Source organism: Candoia aspera, chromosome 2 (genome assembly GCF_035149785.1).
Source record: "Candoia aspera isolate rCanAsp1 chromosome 2, rCanAsp1.hap2, whole genome shotgun sequence".
Classification (NCBI taxonomy): Eukaryota; Metazoa; Chordata; class Lepidosauria; order Squamata; family Boidae; genus Candoia; species Candoia aspera.
The window spans coordinates 49,221,423-49,248,601 of NC_086154.1; the positions used below are offsets into that span (position 1 = coordinate 49,221,423).

Below are 27,179 nucleotides of genomic sequence, written 5' to 3' on the forward strand. Positions count from 1 at the left end.
AAACACAGGACTGAATTTCACCTATATACCTTGAATATTGACTGGCAACAACTTTCCAGGCTGAAAGGCCAATGTTTTACAACCCAGCTTAACTTCTTTTTTAATTTGAGCTCTCTTATCAAGTATTTAGTTTAATGTATATTAAATTAGATAATAGTTTCATCCTAAATGGAACAAAATTTATAGGGACAGAACAGGGCTTTTTGAGCCTCCTTTCCTCTTTGTGCTTCCTGAAAATCTGCTCTTGAGAGGTGTGGTAATGAACTTGATGAGTAAATCCAGTGTTTCTCAACCTTGGCAACTTTAAGATGTGTGGACTTCAGCTCCCAGAATTCCCCAGCCAGCTATGGTGGCTGGGGAATTCTGGGAGCTGAAGTCCACACATCTTAAAGTTGCCAAGGTTGAGAAACACTGAGTTAATCAGTGGACACCATCTCTTCACTCTCACCTGATCCAACCCATTGCCTGAGCCTACTGGGGCTTTGTTAATAAAGAAGTAGCAGAACCAAACATTGGTACACATGGATCTCTCACCATATACATGCACAGCTTAATTTTCCTACAAAAACTTTTGGGCTCCCCCATCCTAGCCACTACTCATTTCAGCAAATGAAAATTAAGCTTAATGGTTTAAGGCAGGTTAAGTTGGTAGGGTGTAGATAGGGAAAGAAATGAATTTTGAAAAAACATGCTTTATTAATGTAAACACAACCAACTTCTGCTTTGGCCACACCTAGCTCCCCACAAAGGAGCCTAACCTTCTGTTTAAGACCCTCACCACCCATGTCTTAGAGTTAAATCTGAATATGGCATGCAATGGAAAACTTACACAATTTCTGTTAACGTTTTGTAACAAGAAAAGAATTTCCAATTAAACTTGGAACATCAATTTGGTTTCTTCTCCATTCAATATGTTTATTCATTTAAAGAGAAATTAACAGAGAAATCTTTCAGGCATCATTTTGTTTGCTTACATTCTTCTCAGACATGGAGTGAAAGCAATAGAATTAAAACTCATAATTAGTAAGTGAAAACACCAAACTATTTAGCCCAAATTCCACTTGCCATCTCCCATGGGAACAAAAGAAACCTTAAACAATTCATTAATCAGTAGCAGGGAGAGAGACTCCGCAAGGGCACAAGACTGCACTCTTACTACAAGCCATATAACCTGCAAGGATTCGTGACTCATATTTCCTTGTGCTCTGTCTTCTAATAAGCAGTGTTCCTGTCTGCTCCTGTTGTCTAATCTCCCAGCGTGGTTGATCTCTGAAAATCTTTAATTACATAGGCAAGAGTAATTAATTTGCTTTATGTTAAATATGTGTTTGTGTATGTACATGCACCTTCAAGTCAGTCTTAACTCCTGATGACTGTATGAAAAAGTCCATGCAGTTTTCTTGGCAATGTTTTTTTTTCAAAAGAGGTTTATTGATGCCTTCTTTCTAGGACTGAAAAAGAATGATTGACTCAAAGAAAGGATTAGAATTTACAATCTCCTGCTTTCTAGGCCAGTCCCTTTAACCACCACACCAAGCGAACTCTCTGAATTAATAATGCCATGCAAATTCAGATATTCATCTCTGATGTTGTTCCATTTGTGTGTGTGTGTTATTTCTTCATAGATCCATTTACTTCAACCAAATTTATTTAAAAAACAAAGACCTAGTTCCATAATGATCTCTTATAAAGGACTAGTGTATGGACATATTTTACTTCTGATAGGTCCTGCGCCCATTCAGCTCCCATATAATATAATTATTCTCTGTGCCTTCTCTATGAAGATGACATTTGTTCCCAGAAGGTTGACAAATGCTCCTCAGTCCTGAAATAACTCTAGAAAACAATGTTCTATATTTATACCATTTAAAATATTTCATAGCTGCAATTAAGAGATCACAGCCACAATCCCCAAAAGAGTATGCTCAAGTGAATGTTCAGAGGCACAAAATTCTCAAACTACTTTTCAGCCAAGGCTGATGGCATTTGAGAGGAAATGGAACATTTGTTCTTCTTGCACCAAATGCTCAAATTAATTTTTCTTTTAGGGTTTTTTGAAGAGCAGTCTGTGGGTTCTGCTGAGCCAATTGTGAATACGTATCATTAAAAATGAAAAATCTAGGTCTGAGTACAGTCTAAGTCAATTTCATATCTTATCCTTAATATAAATGAAAATTTCACTTTGAACACTATCATTTTTCTTGGTACTGTTTACCATTCATGCTTTATTTTTTAAAAACTGAAATTACTTAAGACTAAATCTGCCTCTTCCTGGTGCGGCATGAGCTATACCTATCTACCTACCTGTCTACCTTTTACTACAAGGATGTTTTTTCTAATGCACTTTATTTTTTAAAATCTGCATCTCATTATCCAGGATAAAAGTTTCTTAGGAAGCAGTAGAAAAAGCAGTCAAATTGACTGTGAAACGTCATTCCATCTCTTTGGCCTCCTGTGCCCTGCCTGTGGCAGAGTGGCAAGGCTCAAGTGAGGTTGGAGAAAGGTTTGCATCTCATTTTTACTTTCCATTGGTTTTCCTCACTTTCACTTCTTTCTTTCCTACTGCAAATAGTTGGAGAGAATGCATTTAGAGCAGCACAGGAGCTAGTTTAAATATTCCCTTGTTGCGGGGCTCCAATGAAGAGCTATGAAGCTTCTGGATGATGTAAGCAGCATTGCAACATTGCGATACAAGCCTTGCTCTTTTTTTACATGCACCATGATGTTGTACACATGTCCCCAATGCTGCTTTTGTCTTTCTGATACAAGCAATGAAAGCCTGTGGACACCAATGCTGGGTCCTTTGGATACAAAGACCTTGTAGCTGCTCCATGTTCAACTCATAACATGTCCTCTTCCCTGTGGTTTCTAATGTCAGAAACAATTTCAAAGGCTGGTGTAAGCTGAGAGGAGAGAGTTCCAATGTCAGTTTTCTTCTTCCAGTAAAGGCCTCTTTCTTTGTCTCAACTGCATTTCATGTCCCTCAAACCATCAGTTTCACTGATGGTTTGTTTTACCCTCCCTGCTGGCTGGTTTCTATGTTTCAGGGAGGACTTTTCTTTCTCAATACTACTTGAAGGTACCAGGGACTGAACCAGAGACCTTCTCTCTGACAAGAATGTACTATTAATAAATTACAACCCTTCTCCAGTAATTCATTTCCTATACAGTAAATCTTCTTGTGTCCTGAAATAAGATGACAATTCATAGCCACCTTCTTTAGCTTGGCACCCTTTACCTAGAAAGCTTAGATGAATCCTACACATCATCCTGAGCTAAGCAAAGACTGTGCCTCTCAAGAGCTCTTCCATATTGCTTATCATTTTCCAAACTATTTCACACAAACACTATAATAATCAATAGGCTTTTTCTTTTGCAGTCATTTTCTTCTCCAATCTTTTCTATGAAAAAAATTAAATTTAGAAGAATCCTCAGATTATTGTTCGTTTAATAGATAGCCTACTTTTCTATAAAAAAACATTTTCCCCAGGCAGAATTAGCACTCTGTTTTATGATAACATTGTTAATTTAATGCTTCACTTAGAATTTTACTTCAAAGCAAACATTTTTTTCCCCATCACTGCAGATATTTCAGTTCATGCACTGGCAATCTGACCTTATATTTAACTTAGACTACAGAAAAGCAAATGTATAGTTTAGTAGTTCCTTTGGTAATGCAATCATCTACACCAGTCCATCAATTTTATATTGCTTTTGCAATAAGTAATCCCTGAAAGACACACCTCTTTTTTGTTGCATTATCTTTTTATGTTTATTTTCTGCACTGGACTCTTTTGTGACTTTATTCATGGACCTACTTAGAAACAAAATTATTGGAGGATGCATTGAATCCAGTATACATCAACTAAATCGTCTAACTGTAAGACCAAAACATTGTTCAGTACCACCTCCGTACTTAATTGAATTTGTAAGTATGTTCATGTATGCTCATCTCCCCTTATTGTTGAGAATTATGGAAATTCTTATCTGTTTCAGTTATCAAAAATATAAGAAATGACAACCAACAGAGCTGTGAACAAATGTATTATATACAGGTAGTCTGTAATGGAGATCGCAGGAGAGGAAGGCAGGGGCCACTTCCTTCCTTGCCTGAGATCTCCATTACATAGTCGTTCAGCAACCATTCAAAGTTACAGTGGTGCTGAACAAGGGGTACCTATGATGGGTCCTCATAGTTGTGGCCACTGCAGTGTCCCCACGGTCACATGATCACAATTTGGGTGCTCGGCAACCAGCTTGCGATTATAATGTTGCAATGTCCCGAGGTCTCATGATTACCATTTGCGACCTTCTTTGCCAGCTTCCTACAAGCAAAATCAATGGGGAAGCCAGCAGGAGGTCTCAAAAGGTGATCACATGACAACAGGATGCTCTGACCATGTGAGATTTGCCTAACAATGGCAACTGGGACTGCTGCAACTGCTGTTGTAAGTCAGTGTGGTCACATGATGTCTCACTTTACAACAGCATTGTTTAGTGATGGTTAAGCAAGGACTACCTGTATTTGAAGAGAGAAAGAAAGTGCTCTGAAGAAATCAAATGCACTGCATACAGAAATGCCAGAATCAATTGAATAAAACTAGGATGTCTATCCAAACCCATCCCACACCCTTATCTAGAAGTCCCTATAAAGATGTACAAAAATCTTGCACTATTAAGTAATCAATCTTTCACTTCAGTTTGCTTCTCATATTAATTTGGCTATAATTATAACCACTTTAGACTATTTGCAATAAAAAAACCCAGAATATTTTGGCTGGAAGCACTCTATATTACTAAGGAATATGCAGCAAGAAGCAAATGTCGCTGGGTTTAGAGGTAAAACCAATCATGGATTTCTTAAGTGAAGATTACACTAGGACTGATGTCTATCTACAACATGTAATTTCAGTGATTGCCTATCATTTGCTCTTGCATCTGAATTCACAGACAATTCACAGAACCCAAATTGGATGCAATAGGTTGACAAATTTATTTCAAACATATTGTGATTTCCTAAGTTGTCAGGTTCCATTAACAACAATGTAATTATTAACTATAGATGAATAAGGTATTATAATAATATATATATATGGGAAACATAACAATGTTTCTATGTGAGAAAGTAAATATGTTCTACAGGTTTCTGAGAGCAACTTTCTGGTAATTACAGAGTAGTAAGAAATATATATTTAACTGCTTACTGTCTGTAAATGTTTGGATTCTTAAGATCCTCCATATGATAGTAAGGTGCATGATTGATTTAAGACTGTAGAAGCATATTATTAAGAAAATGTTTCATTGTGGGCCAAAAATTAAAACCTATTTTTGTGAGAGCTCTCCAATCACAACAAATAGTTCAAAAAAACATATTAGGCAAATACACACTGCTTTTTAATTTTTTATAACTTATTTCACAGCAATCCTAAATCCTGTGGCCTTGGGATTAACTGGATTTACCCCTCCTAAACTGAACTAAAGATTCCAGCTTTGGAGGGATAGCTGATGTTCAATTCTTCCTTCTGTCTTCCTTCTACCTTCACGGTCTCTGAGACCAAGTACTGATGGAAGTGGAACTGCATAACTGCAGGTGGGTTACCAGTTTGCTTCCGGGTCCAATTCAAGGTGTTGGTTATCACCTTTAAAGCCCTACATGGCATGGGGCCAGCTTACCTGAGGCACCACCTCGTCCCCATTACATCAGCCCATCCCACCCGATCGTGCAGAGAGGGCAAGCTGCGGACCCCATCGGTAAGAGAATTCCACCTGGCAGGGTGCAGGAAGTGGGCCTTCTCTGCAGTAGCTCCTGCGCTGTGGAACATGCTGCCCCCGGAGGTGAGATTGGCCCCATCGCTCCTGGCCTTTCGGAGAAACTTGAAGACCTGGCTCTGCCAGCTGACCTGGGGCGGGGAGGAGAGGAGTCATGCCTAGGGTTGGCTAGTGCCTTGAAGTACCCCTTCCACATGAAGACTGAATGAGATATAGCCATCTGGACTTTACTTTTATTTATATTATTAATAATATGTAATTTTATAATGTATTTTATATATTTATTGTTTTATTGAGGATTTTGTTGTAAACCGCCCAGAGTCCCTCCAGTGGCAGGAGATGGGCAGTGACAAATTTGATAGATAAATAAATAAACAAACAAACAAATAAGGCAAACTGTTATAGTTATGCTAATGAAAGCTCCACTGAAAGAAGAACTCAGGTTCAATCAATTTTGTTTCCATGCTTATGTCTGTCTTCATGAGAGTGTTATGTATGTGTTTCTTTAAGATCATAGATATCTTTTGCACCTCTCATGTACTATCCTCAAGACTAGAATTTTTATTATTGGGCCAGTCTGTGCCTCTGAATGACCAATAGGTGGTAGAATTCATGCAAGGTTTTATGTCACTCCTTATCTCTTCCTGCTTTAAGTGAAGGGCCATTCTGTTAGAACAACAATTAGGATCTTGGCTCAACTTGTGTAACAAAGCTACAGTACTCTGCTTCTTCCTAGGAATGCATCTATAGTGATTTTGTATTATGAAAGATCCCCAGTCTCCCTTTTTGTGATTATCAGTTGTAAAGCCATTCACTTTTCTGCAGTTAGGGTCTTCCGCTAGTGAATATGCATACTCAAACTGCCTTTGATCACTACCTTAAAGAAGAACCGGTTCTTGCTTTTGGCTCACTTGGGCACGGGAGACTCACTATAACCTGCCAGCTTTGGACTACTAAAACAATATTTTCTATCTCCAGTTTCCTTGGTGAGCTAAATTTGCTAAGACACCACTTTATTTTTCTGTTAAGCTCCAGGCAAAGACATTTTTATTCTTCCAACTTTGAAATATTTTTATATATAAACTGCATGCTATATATTAAATCTACATGCTTTTCTGTTGCATTTTAATTATTGTTTTGGTGGAAACTATAATTGTACAATGTTACAAGCTACCCTGAGGAAAAGGATATTTTCAAGAATGCCCACACACACACACACAGAATATATAAAATATAATATATAAAAAATAAAATAAAACAAAATAAGCAATAAAAATGAATGGCTTCTAGAAATTAGGTATTATTCCTGCATACTATCTTAATCTTTTAGTACCTAAACCTCAGGCAGGGGTTCATCAAGGTAAAGAACCCCAAAACAACAACAATAAAAAGACATTTCAACAAGAAAAGGAACATAGACATACTCACAGCAATTATATTAAAAAAATCATCATCTCCAAGGGTGTCCAAAATGGAAGACACTGTTTGTTTTGCAATTGTCAAGCGAAGTCCTTTCATACTGCCGCTGACATCAACTAAAATGACAACATCTTTAGGAGAAGTGGCTGCCTGAATATACCTGGATGACAGGAGAAGGGGAATAGAGATGGGCAGGGATAAATTTAATAAAATAAATAAATAAATAAAATAGGGAAGAATGTAAATTGATCTCATAGAAATCTACCTGCAGGGCCACTGCTAACCAATACGGGACATTTGTGCAAATGAGAAAAAGGTACCTCTGTAATGGAGGAAGCGGGGAATGTATGTGTGGTGCACGCTGCTGGATCCACTGCCCTGCTTGGTGAGCAACCCCTCTCCTCAGGTGCAAGTCACCTATGCCTGTTTGTCAAGTTGCCTCCTACCAGCAGACCACTCAAGTATTGTTCTTTTGCCTAGAACACAAGTGCCACTGACTCCCTGCACTTTGCTAGGTAAGGCACCCGGGTGCAGGGCACAACTTGAACAGCCATACACAGTGGCTCTGTTTATTGGTTTAACTTTTCTGAAAGTCAGAAAGAGGAATCATAACCTACCATTTTCGATTTCTGCAGTCAAATGCAATGACTCCATTTTCGTCTGGCTCCCATTTAATTCCTGGAGTGAAGGATAATATTACATTATTAGAATTCCAAATGTATGTTTTCTTCCTTGAAGGACTAATTGGTTTTTTTAAATTCATTGACCAGATAGGCAGGCCCAATCAAAAGTAAACCCTACTGTCTTCAAGGATATTTAATCTCAGTCACCAGGGCTGTCCTTTCATCCTTCTCCAAGAGCTCTGATATTGGAGCTTCTAAGATTGCTTAAATCTTGCCAGGGCAAGAGTCAGAGAGAAGAGGCATTTCTCTCCTTCAATCATCCCAACCATTTGTTAACAAATACATCTTAGTGTTAGTTCCAGGACTAACACTATATACAGGTTAATTGGGGGTATATTAGAAGCCAGAAAACCTTGTCAGTACCCTTCCCACGAAGTGCCATTTAGCTCCCAGCATGACTTTTTCCTAGAGAGAGAGTGAGTGGTCCAAGGTCACCCAGCTGGCTTCATGCCTAAGGCAGGACTAGAACTCTCAGTCTCCTGGTTTTTAGCCTGGTGCCTTAGCCACTATCCCAAACTGGATCTCTTGGCAATGTATGAAAAATTAAATATTAAAATATTTCACAGATGGCATTATACCCCCTTAAAATTATGTTACAGTAATCAAAGGCTTTCTAGAGCATGTTGAAAAGGTTATAATCAAATCAGTACATATTGTAATCTCTGCTGGCAATAACCACTTTTGAAATGTTACAAAGAAAAAGAACAAGTATACATCAGTCTTTAATAATTAATGCTAATATAGCTTTACTTTCCATTAAAGGAGATAGAAAATGATGCAACACAATAAATCAATTCATTTCTTATCAGCTGCCAGAGTTACTTTACCATTGCAAAACATACATCTTAAGCTAGATCAATATTGTTTAAAAGTGTGAGAAACACTATTTGTTGAAAAATTAATACAGTGGCAAGATCTAAAGTATTATTTAAAGACTATTTTATTTACATTTAAGCTTCAGTTTTTATTAATATAAACATACAATAATAATAAATATAACTTTATGGTGTTGTATCACACCATAAAGTTATATTCACAAACTATGTGGGAGTTGTTGTTTTTGTGTCCTATCTAAAGTTTTTAATTCTTAAATTGCTCTTTATTCTTGTTACATAGTTGATCACTGTATATTTAATCAAAATTTAAAATAGGATAAGGACCAGAATATTTTTTCTAGCTATGATGCAACTAGAAGTCAATGCTTTATTCTAAGAAAGTGATCCTGGCAGCAGCAATCATAATGAAATATGCTTATCTTTGACTGGATCATATCCACTGCTAATAATAATTATTTATTTAGTATTTCAGCATGCATAGTGTTTTATCTATTGACTTCATTTGTCCTCCTTAAATAATGAACAAACCTAATTTTACTAATGTATTAGTAATTGTGCTAAAATATTGTGATTGTCCATGTTTTTAAACTTAAAAGGCTATGTTCCCATTCCAAGAAAGTGGGGTGTTCACAGGACATACATAAAGCAAGAAATCTTTTAGTAATACGTCCTTAATTTATGAAGTTCCTCCTCTGAAATTACTACAAGCAGAAGGAGGCAAAGGCTACATTCAAGCTACTTATGGACAGAGTTCTACCCATGAGATACTAAGGCTGGCAGAGAGGAAGAGGCAGTTTCCACCCCAAATCAGCAGAAGGGGGAATCAGAGACCCATCTAACTAGTTAGCAAAATCCATATTTGGCAGCAGAGAAGAAGTGGCATGGTAACATTAAATTTATCTACGAAAACCAGGAAACAGTTAAACTACCCTTGAATATTTTTTTAGTTATGTGCTTTTATTGTCACAGCTGTGGAGTCAACACTACTGCAGCCTTAAGTCATGTTTTCTAAACTCCTAAGCAAAATTAAAACTTCCTTTCTATTAAACATTCAAATACTGTTGCAGCAGGAGATCTGTCCTAAGGGTTTCAGCTGTGTCCACCAAGAAAAATAAGGAAGTTTGCTGCTTCAGACAGACTTGGTAGTAAAAGAAACAACAAGTCAAGAAAGGGCCGCTGAAACACTGATATGAGAACTCCTTGACTTTCTGAGGTTGAATCTGTTCACCCTTTTCCAAACAGAATTGATTTACTGAAATGGTAAAATACTTCCACCAGTGCTGCCTATCTGGCCCATGCCATAAGGACTTGACTGCTGCTGCTCCATCAGGAACAACAGCAAATAAATGCAAGTAGAAAAGAAGGAGAGAAAGGGAGCAGGCACACTTTTTTTCTTACCTGGATACTGCCTAAAAAACCCCTTTGCGCTTCCAAAGTACTGCCATATAAGGGAAGGGTCATGGCCAAAGTTGTCAACAAACACTTTGTTTAATGATTCAGACCAGTAAACTCCATTCACAATAGCAGGATCTGAAAAAAAACAAAGAAAAAGAATCAGAAGGTCTAAGGTAAGTTAGTCCTTGACATTAGATGTTTTAAATCAGGATCTGAAAACACCTTGTAAGGCATTAGTGTGTGCCATGGACTTCAAATGATGCCAAAAAACTAAAAGGGAGAAGAATAGTCTTGTTCAGAATTAATGTAATGCATATGTCCTTTGAGGGACTTCTCTGAATCTGTCACTCCCTTCACCTTCTGAAGGAAAATGGGTTTAATGGAAAGATTTTTAATCTCATGGTTTTTAATACTGCTTCCTCCTAATTTTTGTCATTCTACTCAGGCCTTTACTGAGAGCATTTCTTTACTGGTGGTTTAGGGTTACTTATGACATTGTTGGGATGACATGAAGGCTTTTCATCACTGATATATCACCAAAGCAATGATTAGATGATGCCATTAAGTTGCTTGTGTGGAAAGGCTCTGAAATTGCCATCATGAATGTATATATATATTGATGGTTTTTGTAAACAGTCTAGGGATTTTTACTGCAATGAACAATAGAAGAAATGTAGCTTTACTGGGAGGAAAGAAAACTGATGACTGCTATTCTATTAGTTGCTAACTCCACCAGCAAGGAATTTTACCATGGATTCCACTGGGAGCAAATTTCAGTATTGCTCTCCACTGGAATTAATGAAGGGATGGATGCTAACAAAAATGCTTTTTCCTTAAAATAATCTACAAGGACTGAGGATTGCAATAGGGGCTGGAGTTACTTCATTAAATGAATGAACTGGCTGGAGCATTTCTATTTTCTTTTCTGCAAAACATCCTGCACATTGATTGAGGTAAGAGCATATTTATGACCACACAATGCCCAGAATTCCCTTGTGACAATACCATGTTGACCTAAATCTCCCAACATTGACATTTCAGGACCTTGTGTTTTCATTATGAGGCCATTAATTCTGGCCTTATCTGCTCAAACAAATACATGGAAGAGGCCTCAGATGCATAGAAGTCTGGTTGCCCATGGAGTAACAAAACTCTTGCAACCCTACATTGGCACAATGGATCAACTAGCAATTTATCTGCCTGTGTTATAACCACAGAAGAAAATCGATCCTCCTCTATATCAGAGGTAATTCTTAATATTAAACTGAAGCAGAGAAACGTGACCTGCCCCATCATTTGACACAGTAGCTTCACTGACTTGTAAAATAATGGCTGATTTCAAATTACTTAGTTTAATGGGATAATTTTAATGAAGTGGAAAAAGGTGAATTGTTTGCTATGAGAATATTCATCAGGGAAACACTGGGAGGAAAGGCAGCAGTGAAATGTCCCAGCTGCTTGCCTTTGAACTAAGCTTTCATCTAAATATTTATATTTACAAGCACATGCTGCACATAAAGACTATAAGGAAACATTTCTCTTGGGGAGAAATACCTTTGTAAATGAGAGAGGACATGAAAAATTGAAGCTGCCAATTCTTGAGACATCAAGGCAGAATCCTACATGTCTCCCAACCACAGTTCTGACTCAAAACAAACTGATGTCCCCATACATTTCCAACATGGTTAACAGGATGTGTATCATTAATTTGGAAGGAAAAGAAAAACTACTGATGCTTACTGGCTGAGTCATAACTGCCAAATTTCTAATCTTATGCACAAACGACACTTCCATATACACAGTTCATGGATCTATCTTGCCACATATGTTCTACTAGCACTGGAAGCAGGTCTTTGATATGTGAACAACAATTCCAGATGTTCTCCAGTTAGGAGCTAATCTTTCTGCTCTTCATTTCAGAATAGCTAAAATCCAGTGCCAAGAACTGAACAGTGTGGCACTGTTCTGGTTGATGCAAAGGCCAGGAAGCGCTACTGTGACTGCTGGTGTACTGCCAAATAAAACATGGAGAAAGATGAGTTCCAAACTTCTACATGCTGAGAATTGTTGTATATTTTCCTTCATCCTTCTGTTAGAAAATATGTGCAAACTCACAAAATGAATCCCCAACACACATTTTAACCTCCCCAACTTCACCTAAGTCATAAAATACAAATAGGCAAGAGCTTTTTAAAAATATTGTAGCTGACACAGGGAGGGGATATTAAACTATGTACAGTTTCAGCTCACTGCCAAAGCTCCATTCTTCTATAGCTGTAACATTATTGAGAGCTTCAGTCAGACATGATCTTGACTGTTATGGCTTCATCTTAACAGACTGGACTTGACTTACTCTATCCTTGCCTGATTCAGCTTGCGCATATGAGACTCCACCTTAACACTGGATATGGCCAATGCCAATACTTATGTCCCTTGCAAGCATTAAGCCTCATAGCATGCCTTCCCTTTCCATGGATCCTGAATGCCTCAAATGTCTAACAATGCTTAAAATTAATATTTTCTGATTTAAAATGTGGAGTGAAGTTTAACTGTGTTGTGAATTTAATAGAGACTGACTAACAAATCATCTTTACTTGTACTGCTTTGTGCTTGTGTAGCAAAATTTCCTAGCTGTAAAATCCCTCAAAGAAATACTGAACAATATGTTTAAGGATTTCATTGTCTGTGCTATAATCTTCTTCTATGAACTGCATTTGAAAAAGTATCTTTATTTTGTAAAATACATATGTAGATTATTAGAAAAAGGGGAAGCAATAAAAAAAATTATCCCCATCCGTCCATGTCTTATAATCCAAACTCATTAAAAGTAACTTTGGCTCCTCTAGTTTCTCTGAAAAGTGTTCATGATTTACATTTTGCAGAGAGGTTTCCTAACAACAACCTTTCAAATAAAATTAGAAGCTTTCTTCTATCATTTTGACACAACACATGTGGCAATCTACAACTTGTTCCACTGCTATTTCTGTTGGTGCATTATTGATATTGAATAAAACAGGAGTTGTGGACAAACAGGTACACTGACAGGAATCTGAAATATAATTGCCAAAGAACAGTCCGAATGCATGTAGCAATTAAATAGCTGTCATAAATATTATGGGGTCTCGCAAGCAGAGATGAAAGAAGTGTTCCAAATGTTGAATTTAGTCTGAAATAAAGCAATTGAATAGAATGTTCAAAATGAAAAGTACTTTTCAGCTTTTGCTCAGTGCAGAGCAGAAACCAGATATTTGCAACTTTAATGAATTACAAAAGGCAGTTCATAAAAATAAAATAATTTAAATAATGCAGTTTCAATTCGGGTTAGTCTGATGTTCACTTACAATATTTTGTTTATCTAAATATAGTCCTTTCTAATTATGAGAAATAATATTTTCACTTTCTTCTACATTTTTCAAGCCCCACATGGAGGATTCTGGAATCTACATTTCAAGAAAAAATTTGACCAATGGCAGTTTTGCCAAAATTCTTCAGAAAAAAGCAATGAAGATGATGAGAGAACTAGAAGCCCTATAATAAGAAACTGAAGGAAACAGGAATGTTTCTTAGCAATGAGAAGACTGAGGTGGTATATGATATGATTTCTCAAATATTTAAAAGGATTCACATAAAAAAGACCAAGATCCATTATCCATTGTTCCAAAGTGCAGGCAGTACTGAAATGGATTTCAGTAGAGAGATTCTGACTGAATATTAGAAAAGATTTCTTAACAGTAGGAGAAGTGTGATGACGGCACCGACTACTCAGAGAATTTATGGCTTCTCTTCCAATGGATATTTTCAAAGGTTATTTTAATTTGAATGCCTGCACCAAGGAGGGGGTTGCAATTTATGGCCTAAACATTTTTCACCCTCTTATCTCTTCTCATAGCTGCTCAGTATCTTTCTTGTATATGTGAGCATATGGAATCTGTTCCTTACACAATTGTTATATTTTGACTGAATCTTCTTCAGGTCACATCTTGCTAGCATACTTTTTTTCCTTAAATTTTCTAAGTTTAAGCCTAATATTTCACACCAATAATGTAAGATCTTTTCTACCATCTGGATTGCACTTCTCCAGCTTCTGTTCACTATTATGGGATCTATATGGTTCTGTTGTTTCCCATCGGGTGATTTCCACATGTAGTCCACATTTATGTCAGAACGGGCGTGGAAGGAAAAATGATGTAGCAAGGGTGAGCAACAGAAACATTCCCGCAAATCACACAAAGAATGAAAAATTTCTCCTATTTTCATTTAGGTGGCATTGGGACATAATCATCATATCCTGTGGTCCCTGGCTGCCAAAACAAACATATTAAAACAACAACAACATGAAAACATAGTATAGCCACCAAAAAATGGCTTGGTCCTAACATATACTAATGTTGATATGCAGTAATAACACATTGAGAGTCTGTCTGGTGTGGTGGTTAAAGGCACAGGGCTACAAAATCAGGAGAATGGAAGTTCTAGTCCCTCCTTAGGCACAAAGCCAGCTGGGTGACTTTGGACCAGTCACTCTCTCTCAACTCCCTCTCTTCCTAAAGAAACAGTTTGGAAGTAGATGAAAACCACTGATCCAGGAGTGTCCGGTGGGGTGAATGACATTTTTAATGTGTACCTGAAGACTGCATCTGTGCTTTATCGTTGGAAGAATGGTGTTATCGTTCATGTACACCAAGAGAAAGGAAGAATTGCAAAAATGAATGCAAAAACTACAGGGGGTGGATGGGATTGGTGTTTGAAGGACAACTATAGGTGACCATGAGCAAGATTTGGGAAGTGCATTGGGCCTTTATGCCAGGCAGGATATGTGAAAAACAGATGTTTGCTCTTCAGCAAGTCACTGAAAAATGTATGAATGGGGAGGGGAAAAGCTTATTCTATTTTTTTTTTTTATTTAGAGAAAGTATATACCTAAGTCAGTACTTTTGAATTATGGAACATTTTGCACATCTATGGAGTTAAGTTTGATAGCTGAATGCAATGCAGGAGTATATGATGACATAAAGAATAAATGGAATGTGTGAGAAAAAAAGAATACTTATTGAATGGTTCAGCACAGGAGTGAGGCAAGGATGTGTGAAGTTCTCCATTGTTTAATATATTTGTCAATACATGTATAAGGAATGCTTAAGGTGATGTTAGAAATGTGTTAATTGGGGACATGAAAGTACATGTATTTTTGTATGCGGCTGATGCTGTATTGATGGTTGAGAATATGCCATAGCTTGTATAATACAGTGAGGAATATGGATGTGAAAATTAATGTATCAGAAACTAAAGTACTTGTGTTTCACACAGAAAATGAAGTGAATGAACACAAGTTATATATAAATGGTTAAAAACAAGAGCATAGCAGATGAATTTGTGTATCTTGCTATTAAGTTTACTAAAGATGGGAAAAGAGAGAAGTTTTAAGATGTGCAGATGCTAATCAAAATATAGCTTGTAGTCTATTGCAAGTGAACGATTTTTTGTCCAATGAACCTAATCTGCCATTTTTTTATATGGAAGAGAGAATTGTGTATATTAGGACAAAAGTGAGTTACTAGTACCAAAGAAGTATTTTGAGGTGGTTTTGTCATGTAAAGAGAATGAAATAGGATTGAATTGTACAATGAGTATGTGAAGGGAGAGGGAATGGGTGAAGAGAAAGGAAAAAACTGACTTCCAGTGGGAACATGGGTGACTGAGCAGCTGTGTCCGTGGGCACTGCGGGCAGAGCTGACAACGCACGCTTTTTTTGGGGCTCGGCAGGCTTTTTCCTGGAGCCCAGAACTTTTTCATGAATGAAGAAAAAGCTCGGAATCACCCTATCTGCTCTCCTAATGCCATCTTGCAGCCAGAGAGTTGCTAATGGTTTGCAATGATCCGGTAAGAGACAACGGGAGACGTGGGACATCACCATTTCCCAGCTGCATTTGTAGCCTTCAAGGGAGATTAGGTCGAGCCACCTCATTTCTAAATCACCCAATTTATATATTTTTTAAAGTTTATGTACCCTAAGAGAGGCTTTCTACATCAAGAAGAAGTGGACTCTCTTGGTGCTTATCATTATTTCTGGATTAAATTTTTAATTTTTTAAAGTTTTGCTTGTTTTCCCATTTAAAGATTAAGGAGGACTGAGAATAAATAATTGCTTTCCTGCTATCATTTTTGTACTGAATTTGAAGGACTGAATATTTTCCTACATGTTGGATTTGTTGTTTTTAATCTTTAGCCTTCCGTTTATTTTCCCTAGGACGTGCTTGTTAGCATACTTTCTCTTGTGCCAATTTCAGTTGGAAGCTTCTTATTAAATTATTAACTCCTATCTGCACGAGTCAAGTATCTAGGGGACACCATAATCTACTGCCTGAAACATGGAAGATTTCAAAGAGGATTTTTCAGAGTTCCATTGTGAGTTTAAGCAGACCATCAAAGAGATCTTTTCAGAGTGCTATCAAGGTGTTCTGCAGAATATTCGGGACACTGGGGAAGATATTATTTTTAAACTGTGTCACCTGGCTGAAGATGTTATGGAGGAAGATGAAGATTTTGGTAAGATGGAGATGTTTCTGCTGTCAGTGAGATTGAAGTAATGCTGGGTGAAGACTACACTTTGGTTTTGAAGGGGTTAAAGTGACAGTCTGAGCTGCAGATTACAAAGAAAGTTGTTTTTCTGGGGGACTGTTATGGCTTTCTGAGGGAATGTTATGGGAGAGAAGATAATTTGTTTTGTGGGAGTTTTTTTGTGAGAAGTCTGATTTTTAAGGGGGGCAGTTGGGCTGATTGATTTCTGTATGAAAAATGCCTTGTGTGTAAAATGGAGATATGTAAATGTCTTGATAGTTGGATAGAAGGAAAATTGATTCGTTTTAACTATGGTGTTGGAGGAGGCTTTTGCTCATCCCTTGGACTGCAAAGATAACAAATAAAGAAGTGTTGAAGTGCATAAACCTGGTCATGTCACTAGAAGGAAAAATAACAAAACTTAGACTTAGTTACTTCAGTCATGTCATGAGATCAACATCGTTGGAGAAAGATGTTATGCCTGGAACGGTCAGTGGCAAAAGACGACAAGGACGCCAAAGAATGCGCTGGTTGGATGTAATCAAAGCAGACACAGGCCAAAATATAAAGCAACTGAAAGAAGCTGTACAAGATTGGAAATCATGGAGAGAGCTGGCTTATGGAATTGCCAAGGGTCGGATACGACTGACTGGATAATTCGATTCAAAATGTCTTGATATATTTCAAAGTGGGGTAAAATTTAAGAATACTTAATCAGATTGACAATGAGGATTTTTATGATTTTATATCTTTTTAATGATTTGGATTAAGATTTACTGGTCTCTTTTTAAGGTTTGTTTGATTTTTAAGATTTATAAGGTGTCTATAAGGTATAATAATAATTACTTGGTTTTAGGTTTAATAGTGTTAAGATTGTTGCAGTATTATTAATTATAAGAACAGACAATTCATATGTTTTTATAATTTGATTTTTTTATTATATTGGACAGAAATATATAGAATAGCGTTAGGAAGGAAATAACTGAATAAATGTTGTGTTTAGGGGAGGGAAGCTGGTTTAGAGATCTATACATTTTTTTTTCTTTAATATAAGGGGAAGGAGCAATTATTTAGTGATTTCTATGTGTGCTGATGGATTGATTTATAGAAATAATGTGATCTTGGTTTGATATAGAGTAAGGGATTGATTACGGAAATTGCTGTATATTCTTGTTGAAAGTCGGAAGTCACTTCTTTATGTAATCTTTACCATTCTTTTTCTTGTGCTTCTCAATTGTATAGTTTTTTTGTAGTTTTTGTCTTTGCTTTAAACTTAACAAAATTCTTATTAAAAAAAGAGAAAGGGAAAAATCAAGACCCTTGTGGTTGTATAGAATTGATTAAATCCTCAAAAGGGAAGAAGTGAGAAGTCTCAGGAACAAAAGACAGTTTATGAAGCAGTATATAGATATAGTGGGAACAAGGATAGTTTGCAAAGAGAGAAAGGATTAGAGAAGTGTAGTGGATGATGGCAGGGGTGAAAGCTATGCTTGCTTTCTTGTCACTTATCTCATGTCTTTAATTTCTTTGGCTCACTGCTCCTTGTTTGTGCTCCATGTGAAATTGCTTATCATGGAAGAAAACAGTGTGATGGGTATGTTTGTTTGTTATGTACACATTCATAATGCAACAGCACTTGGTATTCCAGACTACTCACTAGATTGACATACTTCTCATTTTGCCTGAAATTGTCATAGAATCCTACCCAGCCATGTTCCCCTTTCTGGCTTTATTTTTCCAAGCTTCTTCTGCAGACCAAATCCCAAACATACCTTGTTTGACTTGTGTAATTCTACCTGTGAGACTTGGTTTTATCAGACCAGCCTTAATGTATATTGTGAAACTTGTAAACATTTGAACACAAAACAAAGTATGTACTCCACTGAATTCAGACTATAGTATGCAGTTTTAAGAAAGAAGACAAAATTGGACAGAAGATAATTCTTTATCGCAATTATACTCAAGGCAATCCTTTCTCATGCAAACACCCTCCCACAAACCACTCTTACATTAGCTCATTGGCAAAGAAGATAGACAGGAGCACACTTAATAGATTCTTGGTATATCCATGCTTGTCTCAAGAGTAAATGCATAAAACATGTCTCTGATGAAGCTTTACTCACACATGGCAAATGATACTTGGAAAATCAATATTCAGGAGCAAATCTCTGTAGGGTCATTTTCATAAATAAGTGGATAAATTAAGAGGCCAAAATGATTGTTATATTTCATATATGCTTAGCCTTAGTAGGTCTTTAGAAAATAAAAGCATTCTCATTCCTTTGTAATTAAAGTAGCCCACAATGGTGCCAATAGGTGTAAGCATATTAAGACTCAGCCTTCTTCACCCTGATAATCTCCAAATATGCTTGTCCTAATTTCCCATAATTCCAATACAGAACTGACACTGAGAAACATTGACAATAATGAAAGTAGTTATAAGAAAAGGTGCAGTTAGGAAAAGTTTCCCCTGAATTTGATTGCTCTTTATAAATATACATGCTAGAGTTTTAAATTTTTATTTCAAAATGGGATTTATAGGATCCTGCTAAATAAGTTCTGAATGCAAAAATATAACTTAGTAGTATATTCATATAAGCTTGGTGATAAATACTACTGCCTGCTAGTGAAATAAAAAGAGATGGGTAAAGATGTTATCCATCAGATCTTGATTAACTATTTTCCTGGGACAACCAGGACCTCTTGATACAAAATTCCAGATGTTTACATAATCCAGAGTGAATTGGAGACATTTCTAAAACTCGTGCTACTAATTCCTGTTAATGCATGTGCAGATGCATACAGTTTCAGTAAATTTTAATACATCAAAATCCAGCCATATGCAGTATTGTCACAGTTTGCTGCATACATCAAACTCATTTTGATGAAGCATGTCTGGATAATAGGGTGCCAATTTATCCAGATTCATGAACTTTACAAATTTGGATCTGGGTAGTAACTGATTTTGTTCTGTATCATGCCCAATTAGAAAAAAACAGCATATGAACTTTTAAAATTTTCTTATTTCTATAGCTTAACTACAACCCTACCTTCCAGAGTCCTAAACCTATTTTTAATACACATGCAGTCATAATGCAGATAGGTTGATATATTAAAAGTGGGTCACCCTCCCATTCCCTATTTCTGGGGGGGAAAAAAATCTGTGAGTGATGGTTTGCTATGAATGTTAGACTCAAACCACGAGACCATGGAATGGCTAATTGCAATAACTAGGTAACAGTATCCTTCACAAAACCCCACAATAAATTTTGAGTCCAATATCAGACCAACTTGTTCTGTCTTGGATCTTTTGGGTATCATAGAACCCAATCATGGATTCTGCTTCTATTTGCTGGTCTTTGTGTTTGGTGATTTTCTCCAGTTCTTTCTCTTCTATTCTGCTGTCTCCAGGTGTTGCAGTGTCCACCATCCAGACTTGTTTGTCTTTCTTATCAACAATTGTTAAGTCAGCGGTATTGTGTGGCAGGTGCTTGTCTGTTTGAATTCAAAAGTCCCAGAGCACTTTCCCTTCTTCATTTTCTATTACTTTTGTCTATTTTGTGGTCCCACCAGTTCTTGCTTGCAGGCAAGTGATATTCCTTGCAGATATCTCAATGAACCATTGTTGCTACTCTGTTATGCCAGTGTTTGTAATCAGTCTGTGCAATCGTCTTGCAGCAGCTAACTAGGTGGTCCCCTGTTTCTTCAGCTTCTTTGCAGAGGCGGCCTTTGCTGTCTGTTGCTGTCTTCTCAATTCTGGCTTTATATGCATTTGTTCTTAAGGTTTGGTCTTGGGCAGCCAGAATTAGCCCCCCTCTCTCTTTCTTTAACTTTCCTGCTCTGAGCCGTTGCCAGGTCTTGTTGTTATCTGCTTTGCCTGCTAGTTTTTTGTTTTTTTTTAATGTACTGGCCGTGTAAGACTTTGCCTTGTCGTGTCTCTTTTCTGTTCTTCATTTGGTCTTTCTTACAGGCCAGTTTGGTCTCTTTGGCGTTCAGGGGGCCTTCATGGTGTACTAGCTTCAGTGCATCTTCTTCACTGTCCTTCAGATATTCTTCCAATGCCCTTTTTTGTTCTTCAACTGTCTGGTGTACTTGCAACATTCCATGCCCACCTGTGCTTCTTGGTAAACAGTCTGTCAATGGTGCTTCATGGATGAAGGGCATGATTCACTGTCAATATTTTTCTCATCTTCCTATCCAGGGCTTCTAGATATTGATTGTTGTTGTTGCTGTTGCTGTTGTTGTTGTTGTTATGTTATGCTATAGGAAATCTCCCTTTAGAAGTACCTAGAATTACAACACACCACACAGAAACATTTAAATAAACTCAGGTTGATGCACTTTCCAAGAAGGTGTTTTGCACTAGAATGTACCTCTTGCTGAATTATGCTAAAGGAAAAAAAAATTAGAACAACAACAAAAAAACTGGAATAAAACATAAAATCTGATATGTTCTGAAACAAGAATAAGTAAAATAAGTGTTAATGCTTAATAGAGCACCTTCTTTTGCCAACAAATTTTCCAAGAGAAATCAAAGTAAACTCTGTTCTCCATGAGAACTGAATGACACCCATATTTCAAAATAGCAGATGAAGTAAAAGTAAAGAAGCCATGGCCTAAAAGAACAATGAAGGAGGAAGGTGTATATCTTTATGCAATTATAAACCTTTCTCCTGCACTATAAACAAAAGCTACAACAATTATACTTTTTTCATCACCAGTTGGATGCAGGCCTGGCATAAATAGTCCCAAAAGGCTCCCAAAAGCATTTAATGATGACATCATCTGCCATAAAATGTAAAGATTTGGATTAGTATCCCAGCAGATGTTTTTGTGGCAACTATTGTATACTGTGACTTTTCTTCCAGTTGTTGAGTCTTTCAAATGTCATCGCCATAAATCTCAGAAAGTTGTAAAATTATTTTTATGAAACACAATATACCAAGTCATCCTGCTTTAAATTTAAAGGGCAACTTGACATTTCTGTATTTATAGTGAAAGCTATGTTTCTGATGCAGAAACTTTTCACATCCTCAGTCAGTATGATAGAGATAGCATTCAGAAATGGGCATTTTTTTCTACAGCAGGAATACAGTGCACTCTTTTACTGAAGTGTACTATGAAAATGTAAAGGATTCCATGTGTGTTCTGGACTTCTCCATACTTGAAACTGTATGTATATATGTCTGTGTGTGTATCTGTGCATATAACAAAGACTAAAATAAAACACAAAGACCAAGACCAAAGCAAAACAAAACACAGGAAAGAAGTTATTTATTTATCTCAAACTTCATACACAAGTGAAAAAGTTGCACAAACAACTGGATTTTACAAAGCAGGGGCTTAATTATTTATCTGAACACTATGCAAAATTATAGTTTGTATATAGGTTGGATGCAATTGAAAAGACTGGCCACTTGGTAGGGGTAGAAAATCTATTATTTATTTATTTATCTATCTATCTATCTATCTATCTATCAATCAATCAATCAATCAAATTTGTCACCGCCCATCTCCTCCGACCGGAGGGACTCTGGGTGGTTTACAACACAGAATAAATATACAATAAAAACTCAAATAAATACACGGTAAAATTCCAATAAAATCCCATTAAAACCAAAACAATTTCTTAACATTATGTAGGATTGTTGAAAGACATTCTTTTCTATAATATTATTAAACAAAATATATTTGGTAACTGTTTTTCAAAAGATTTTTTTCCCTAAAAAATATTAGTTTTAAGTCATCCCAATTAGTGTTCTACTGTTCTATTCCAGGTTTTAGCTGTGATTCCCTCAGATTAATACAGGATATTTTAACTGCTGGTGTGTGATTTTTGTGTGTGGATTTTTTATGTTATTGTATTGTTCATGTGATTCTGTTGTTGTAAGTTGTCTTGGAAGTGTCAGTTTGTATGAGTATGAGTACGCTTACATATAAACATGTTATATTTATACTGCAGTTGTAAAGGGGCTTGTGCATCCCAATGACACTATGAGAGTACACATGGGTCACCCACACCATGCAAGTCAAATATGAAAGGACTAACTAAATATTGTCCACTGGAGAATGAAACAGCAATTCTTTCCAGTATTCTGCCAGGAAAACCAAATGGACATTCACAACCAGGACAATGTCAACATGATACTAGAAGATTAACTTCCAGGTTGAAGGTGTCCAGAGAGCTACTGGCAAAGAGCAGTGAGCAAATTTATGTAACACTGTTGTTCATGAAGTGTTTGGAATAAAGACAAAAGGACATCTGGTTGTTGATGAATGAAAGTCAGAATCAAGTACCAAGGTGAACATCAGACCTTCCCCCAGACAGCCAGGACTGGAAAGAATTAGTCCAAAGAAGAAGAATTTGAAAGTTCTAATTAATAGTCTTTATTACATGGAATATAAAGTTATAAAACAAGAATAACAATGGTTACTTTCAAAGGAGACACCTGTATATAGGTGTCTGGCAAAACTCTTCTCTGTTTTCTCCCATTCTTTTTATATAAAAGAAGATAACATAAACTTTTATTGTCATTTCACTATACACCAAAGTGTACATTAAAATGAAATTTCATTGCAATTGGCTCAAGCAATAAAATAAGAATACCATAATTACTACAATATGTAATATACATTCTTTACCCATTTCACTCTTCTAATCTTTATCCCTAATAAATATTGGTCCTACACCCAGCATGTGTAACCATGGAGTGAGAAGGGGTTATTAAGAATTCAGGAGTCTAAAAGCCCAGGGAACAAAACCATTGCTTAATCTAGCTTTCTACATTGGATGCAGCAGAACCTTTTCCCAGAGGGCAACAAGGAGAACAAGCCATAATGGGGGTAGAAGGGGTCACTAACAATATTTCAGGCTCTGGACAGACAGCGTGTATGTGCTATGTCCTGAATTGTCCTGCACTACAACCTCCAAACCAGATAGAAATACAGTTGGTCAATACACTCTCTATAGTGCCTCTATAGAAAGTAACAAAGATGGGAGGTGGGAGATGTGCTTTTCTCATCAGGCGCAAAAAATAAAGACGCTGCTGTGCTCGTTTTACCAAAGATTTAGTATTAAGAGACCAAGTCAGACTATTCATTATCTGCACCCCAGATACCTGATGCTACTGACTGACTCCACAGCTATGTCATTAATAAAGAGTGGTGTATGGCTGGGCCGGTTCTTTCTAAAATCAATGATAATCTCCTTGGTTTGTTCAACATTTAGAACCAGGCTGTTTATATTACACCGCTCCACCAAACCCTTCACCTCCTCCCTATAAGCCCAGTCATTGTCATCCCTGAGAAGACCCACCACCGCCGTATCATCCGCATACTTCACAACAGAACTGGTGGTAAACCTGGCACAACAGTCGTGGGTCATCAGGGTGAACAGCAACGGGCTCAGGACACAGCCCTGAGGAGAACCAATGCTCAAGGAAACAGGGCTGGGGATATTATTTCCAAGTCACACTGACTGGGGTCTATCAGTGAGGAAGTCAAGTAGCCAATTACACAAAGGAGTACTAAAACCCAAAGAACCCAGTTTGTCTACCAGATGCTGAGGTACGATTGTATTAAATGCTCAGCTGAAATCAACAAACAGCAATCACACATAGCTGTTCTTCTCCTCTAAATGTGCCATGCTCAAATAGAGAACAGAGGAGATTGCATCTTCTATAGAGCGGTTCTGCCAGTAAGCAAACTGAAGTGGATCAAACGATGGAGGGAATCTGGAGACAATATGGTCCTTTATCAGCCTCTCAAAACATTTCATCATAATAGGGGTAAGTGCTATCGACCGATAATCATTAAGACATGAGATCGTAGATTTTTTAGGCACAGGTATAATGGTTGCAGTCTTAAAGAAGAGGCAATTTCCACCTGTTCACTGTTTTGGTAACTTGTGAAAAATAACCAGCAACTTGATTTTATCAGAGAAAAATGGTCAAAACTGGACACTGACATTCTGAGAATCATCCAGCTGAAACAGACTGGAATGGGTCACTTCACATCAGAGGAGCATCAGATTCTTCTATTGCAGAAAAGAAATAGCATAGACATCATTAAGAACAAAACTGCTTGGATATAACCCTCCTTCAAATGGTATTTTTATTAACAAAAATTCAGTGCTTGGATACAACCTCCATAAACATCAGAATGGCCTTAATTTGAATCCAAGTCAATCCAATAAATATTATAGTGGTCTGTATGTTCTAACAAGTCTATGCTCCAAATAGCAATTCACAACACCTTATCCAAATAACAATAGAAGGATATTATACTAATTATAGGTGATTGGAATCCTAAAGTTGGAAGTAAAATAGCATCTAGAATAATGGAAAAATTTGGCCTTAGTGAAGGAAACAAAGGAGGTGACAGACCAAAAGAGTCCTGCCAAGACAATTTAATGCTTATAGTTAAATGAGTCTTCCAACAAACTAAAATATGGACAGCACTGCAATTGAATTGACTATCTGTTCTGACAGAAGAGATGGAGAAGCTCTATTCAGTCAGTAAAACAAGGTCTGGTGCTGTCTGAGGCTCAGATTATGAATTCCTTTTTGCAAAATTACAAAGTAAACTAAAGAAAACAAATAAAATAATTAGATCAACAACATACAGTCTCAACAATAACCACATAATTATGCAGTGAAGGTAAAGAATAGATTTAAAGGATTAGGTCTGATAAATGGAGTGCCTGAAGAACTCTGGACTGAAATTCCAGTTGTCAATAATGATGAAGCAAGTAAAATATCCTGAAATGCAAAAAGCAAAAGGCAAACAGAAAAGCAACACGAGCAGAATAGCTTTCCGTTGACATGTTGAAAATAGTTGAAGAAAGATGGAAAGCAAAAGGCAATATAGGCAGAAGAAAATGTGCCCAACTAAATGCTGAGAGAAGCAAGAACAGACGGTAATATATCTAAATAAGCAATGCAAAGAAATTGAGGATAACAATCTCATGAGAATGACAAAAATATTTAAGAAAATGTACTGAAATTAAAGGAAATCTTTATTCAAATAAGGGCATGATTAAACTTAAAGTGGCAAAGATCTACTGGAGAAAGAGAAACATACAGAAGAGATGATGAGAATATACAGAACTGTAATTGATATGTATGAATGTTTGATCAATGAACGGGAAAATTAAGCTAAATGGCTCTAGAAAATACTGCTAACAACAAACATGGAGGAGCGGATGAAACACCAGCAGAACTGTTTAAAGAGTCGTACAAGAAGATGCAGTTAAATTGCTTCTTGTGGTTTGGAAAATGCAACAGTGGTTGAGGGACTGGAGGAAAAAATCCATTTATATTCCAATACCAAAAATGGACAGTACTAAAAAATGTTCAAACTACCAAAAATTGAACTTATTTCATGCACTAGTAAGATAGTACTCAAGATTTTATTTATTTATTTATTTATTATTCAAATTTAATTACCGCCCATCTCCCCCAAAAGAGGGACTCTTTTTTTTTTTTGCAATCCAGACTTCAACAATACATGACAACTGCCAGATGTATCTGCTGGATTTAGAACAACAAGACACTCAAGATCACATTGATAACATCCAATGGGTAATAAAAAAGGCAAGGGAGTTCCAAGCAAATGTCTATTTTTGCTTTGTTGATTACTCAAATGCCTTCCACTGTACAAACCAGCTAGATAATTGGAAAGGGCTAAACAACAACAACAGACTAAAAGAAGACAAGGTGGCTAGATACCATCACTGATGACATAAGCAAGAGCTAATAAGAACTCAAAGAAGCTGTTATTGACAGTCTATCCCGGTGAAATTATGCCCACTCAGTCACAGAAAATCAGAAGCAACTACATAAATTTATATATTTATATAATAAATATATTTAAGAAGTTCTGCTGAATTTCTATAGATGGAATTTTATGTGTTTTGTCCACTAACAGAAATGTTGGGTAACATTACACAGAAATAATAATAGCAATAACAATAGAAATGAAAATCTAGAAACTAGCAACATGAATGAGAAATGAGAAACATAAACTAGCAGTATGATTCTCTTTTCTCAAAGCATCTTTTAATGTAATTTTTTTCCAGGGTGGTTCATAATAATAATATATTTTAAATGGGTTATTTTTTCGCATCAGGAATTCTCCATACTTGAAACCTGAAAATATATGATGTAAGCATCCTGACTTCACTAAACAAATCTCCAAAGCTCAGCCACTTTATCACTGGAAAAGGGACTGCAGCTGAAAAATCCACAGCAGTGAACTGTGAACAAGCAGGCTATTAATTTAAACAATGGAGCAGTTTTGTAGGAAAGCAGATTTGGAAGGAAGCTATTATAAGTAATGGTGCCCCAAAGAAAATAACTCTGCAGAATACAAATAAAAATCTATTTCTACTTGTGATAAGATTAGATCACTCGTTGAAAGAAAGCTGCTGCTGGAAACATCAATATATGGAACACTCAATTTACATTATAGGTCATTTCTGCAAACTGCTCCTGGTCATTTGAAACTGATGCCTGGGATT

The 27,179-nt window shown here is 36.7% G+C and overlaps 1 protein-coding gene across 1 annotated transcript in view; it reads right to left on the reverse strand.

Moving 5' to 3' along the window:
• Nucleotides 1-3,356: 3,356 nt before the first annotated feature.
• Nucleotides 3,357-27,179, reverse strand: part of LOC134489974 (voltage-dependent calcium channel subunit alpha-2/delta-3-like) — a 34,993-nt gene continuing 11,170 nt past the window's right edge. The window contains exons 3-6 of the mRNA XM_063292851.1: nt 10,106-10,237; nt 7,806-7,866; nt 7,198-7,348; nt 3,357-3,401 (exon numbers count right to left, since the gene is read on the reverse strand). Coding sequence (XP_063148921.1) covers nt 3,357-3,401; nt 7,198-7,348; nt 7,806-7,866; nt 10,106-10,237 — 389 coding nt within the window. The remainder of the gene's footprint in view (nt 3,402-7,197; nt 7,349-7,805; nt 7,867-10,105; nt 10,238-27,179) is intronic.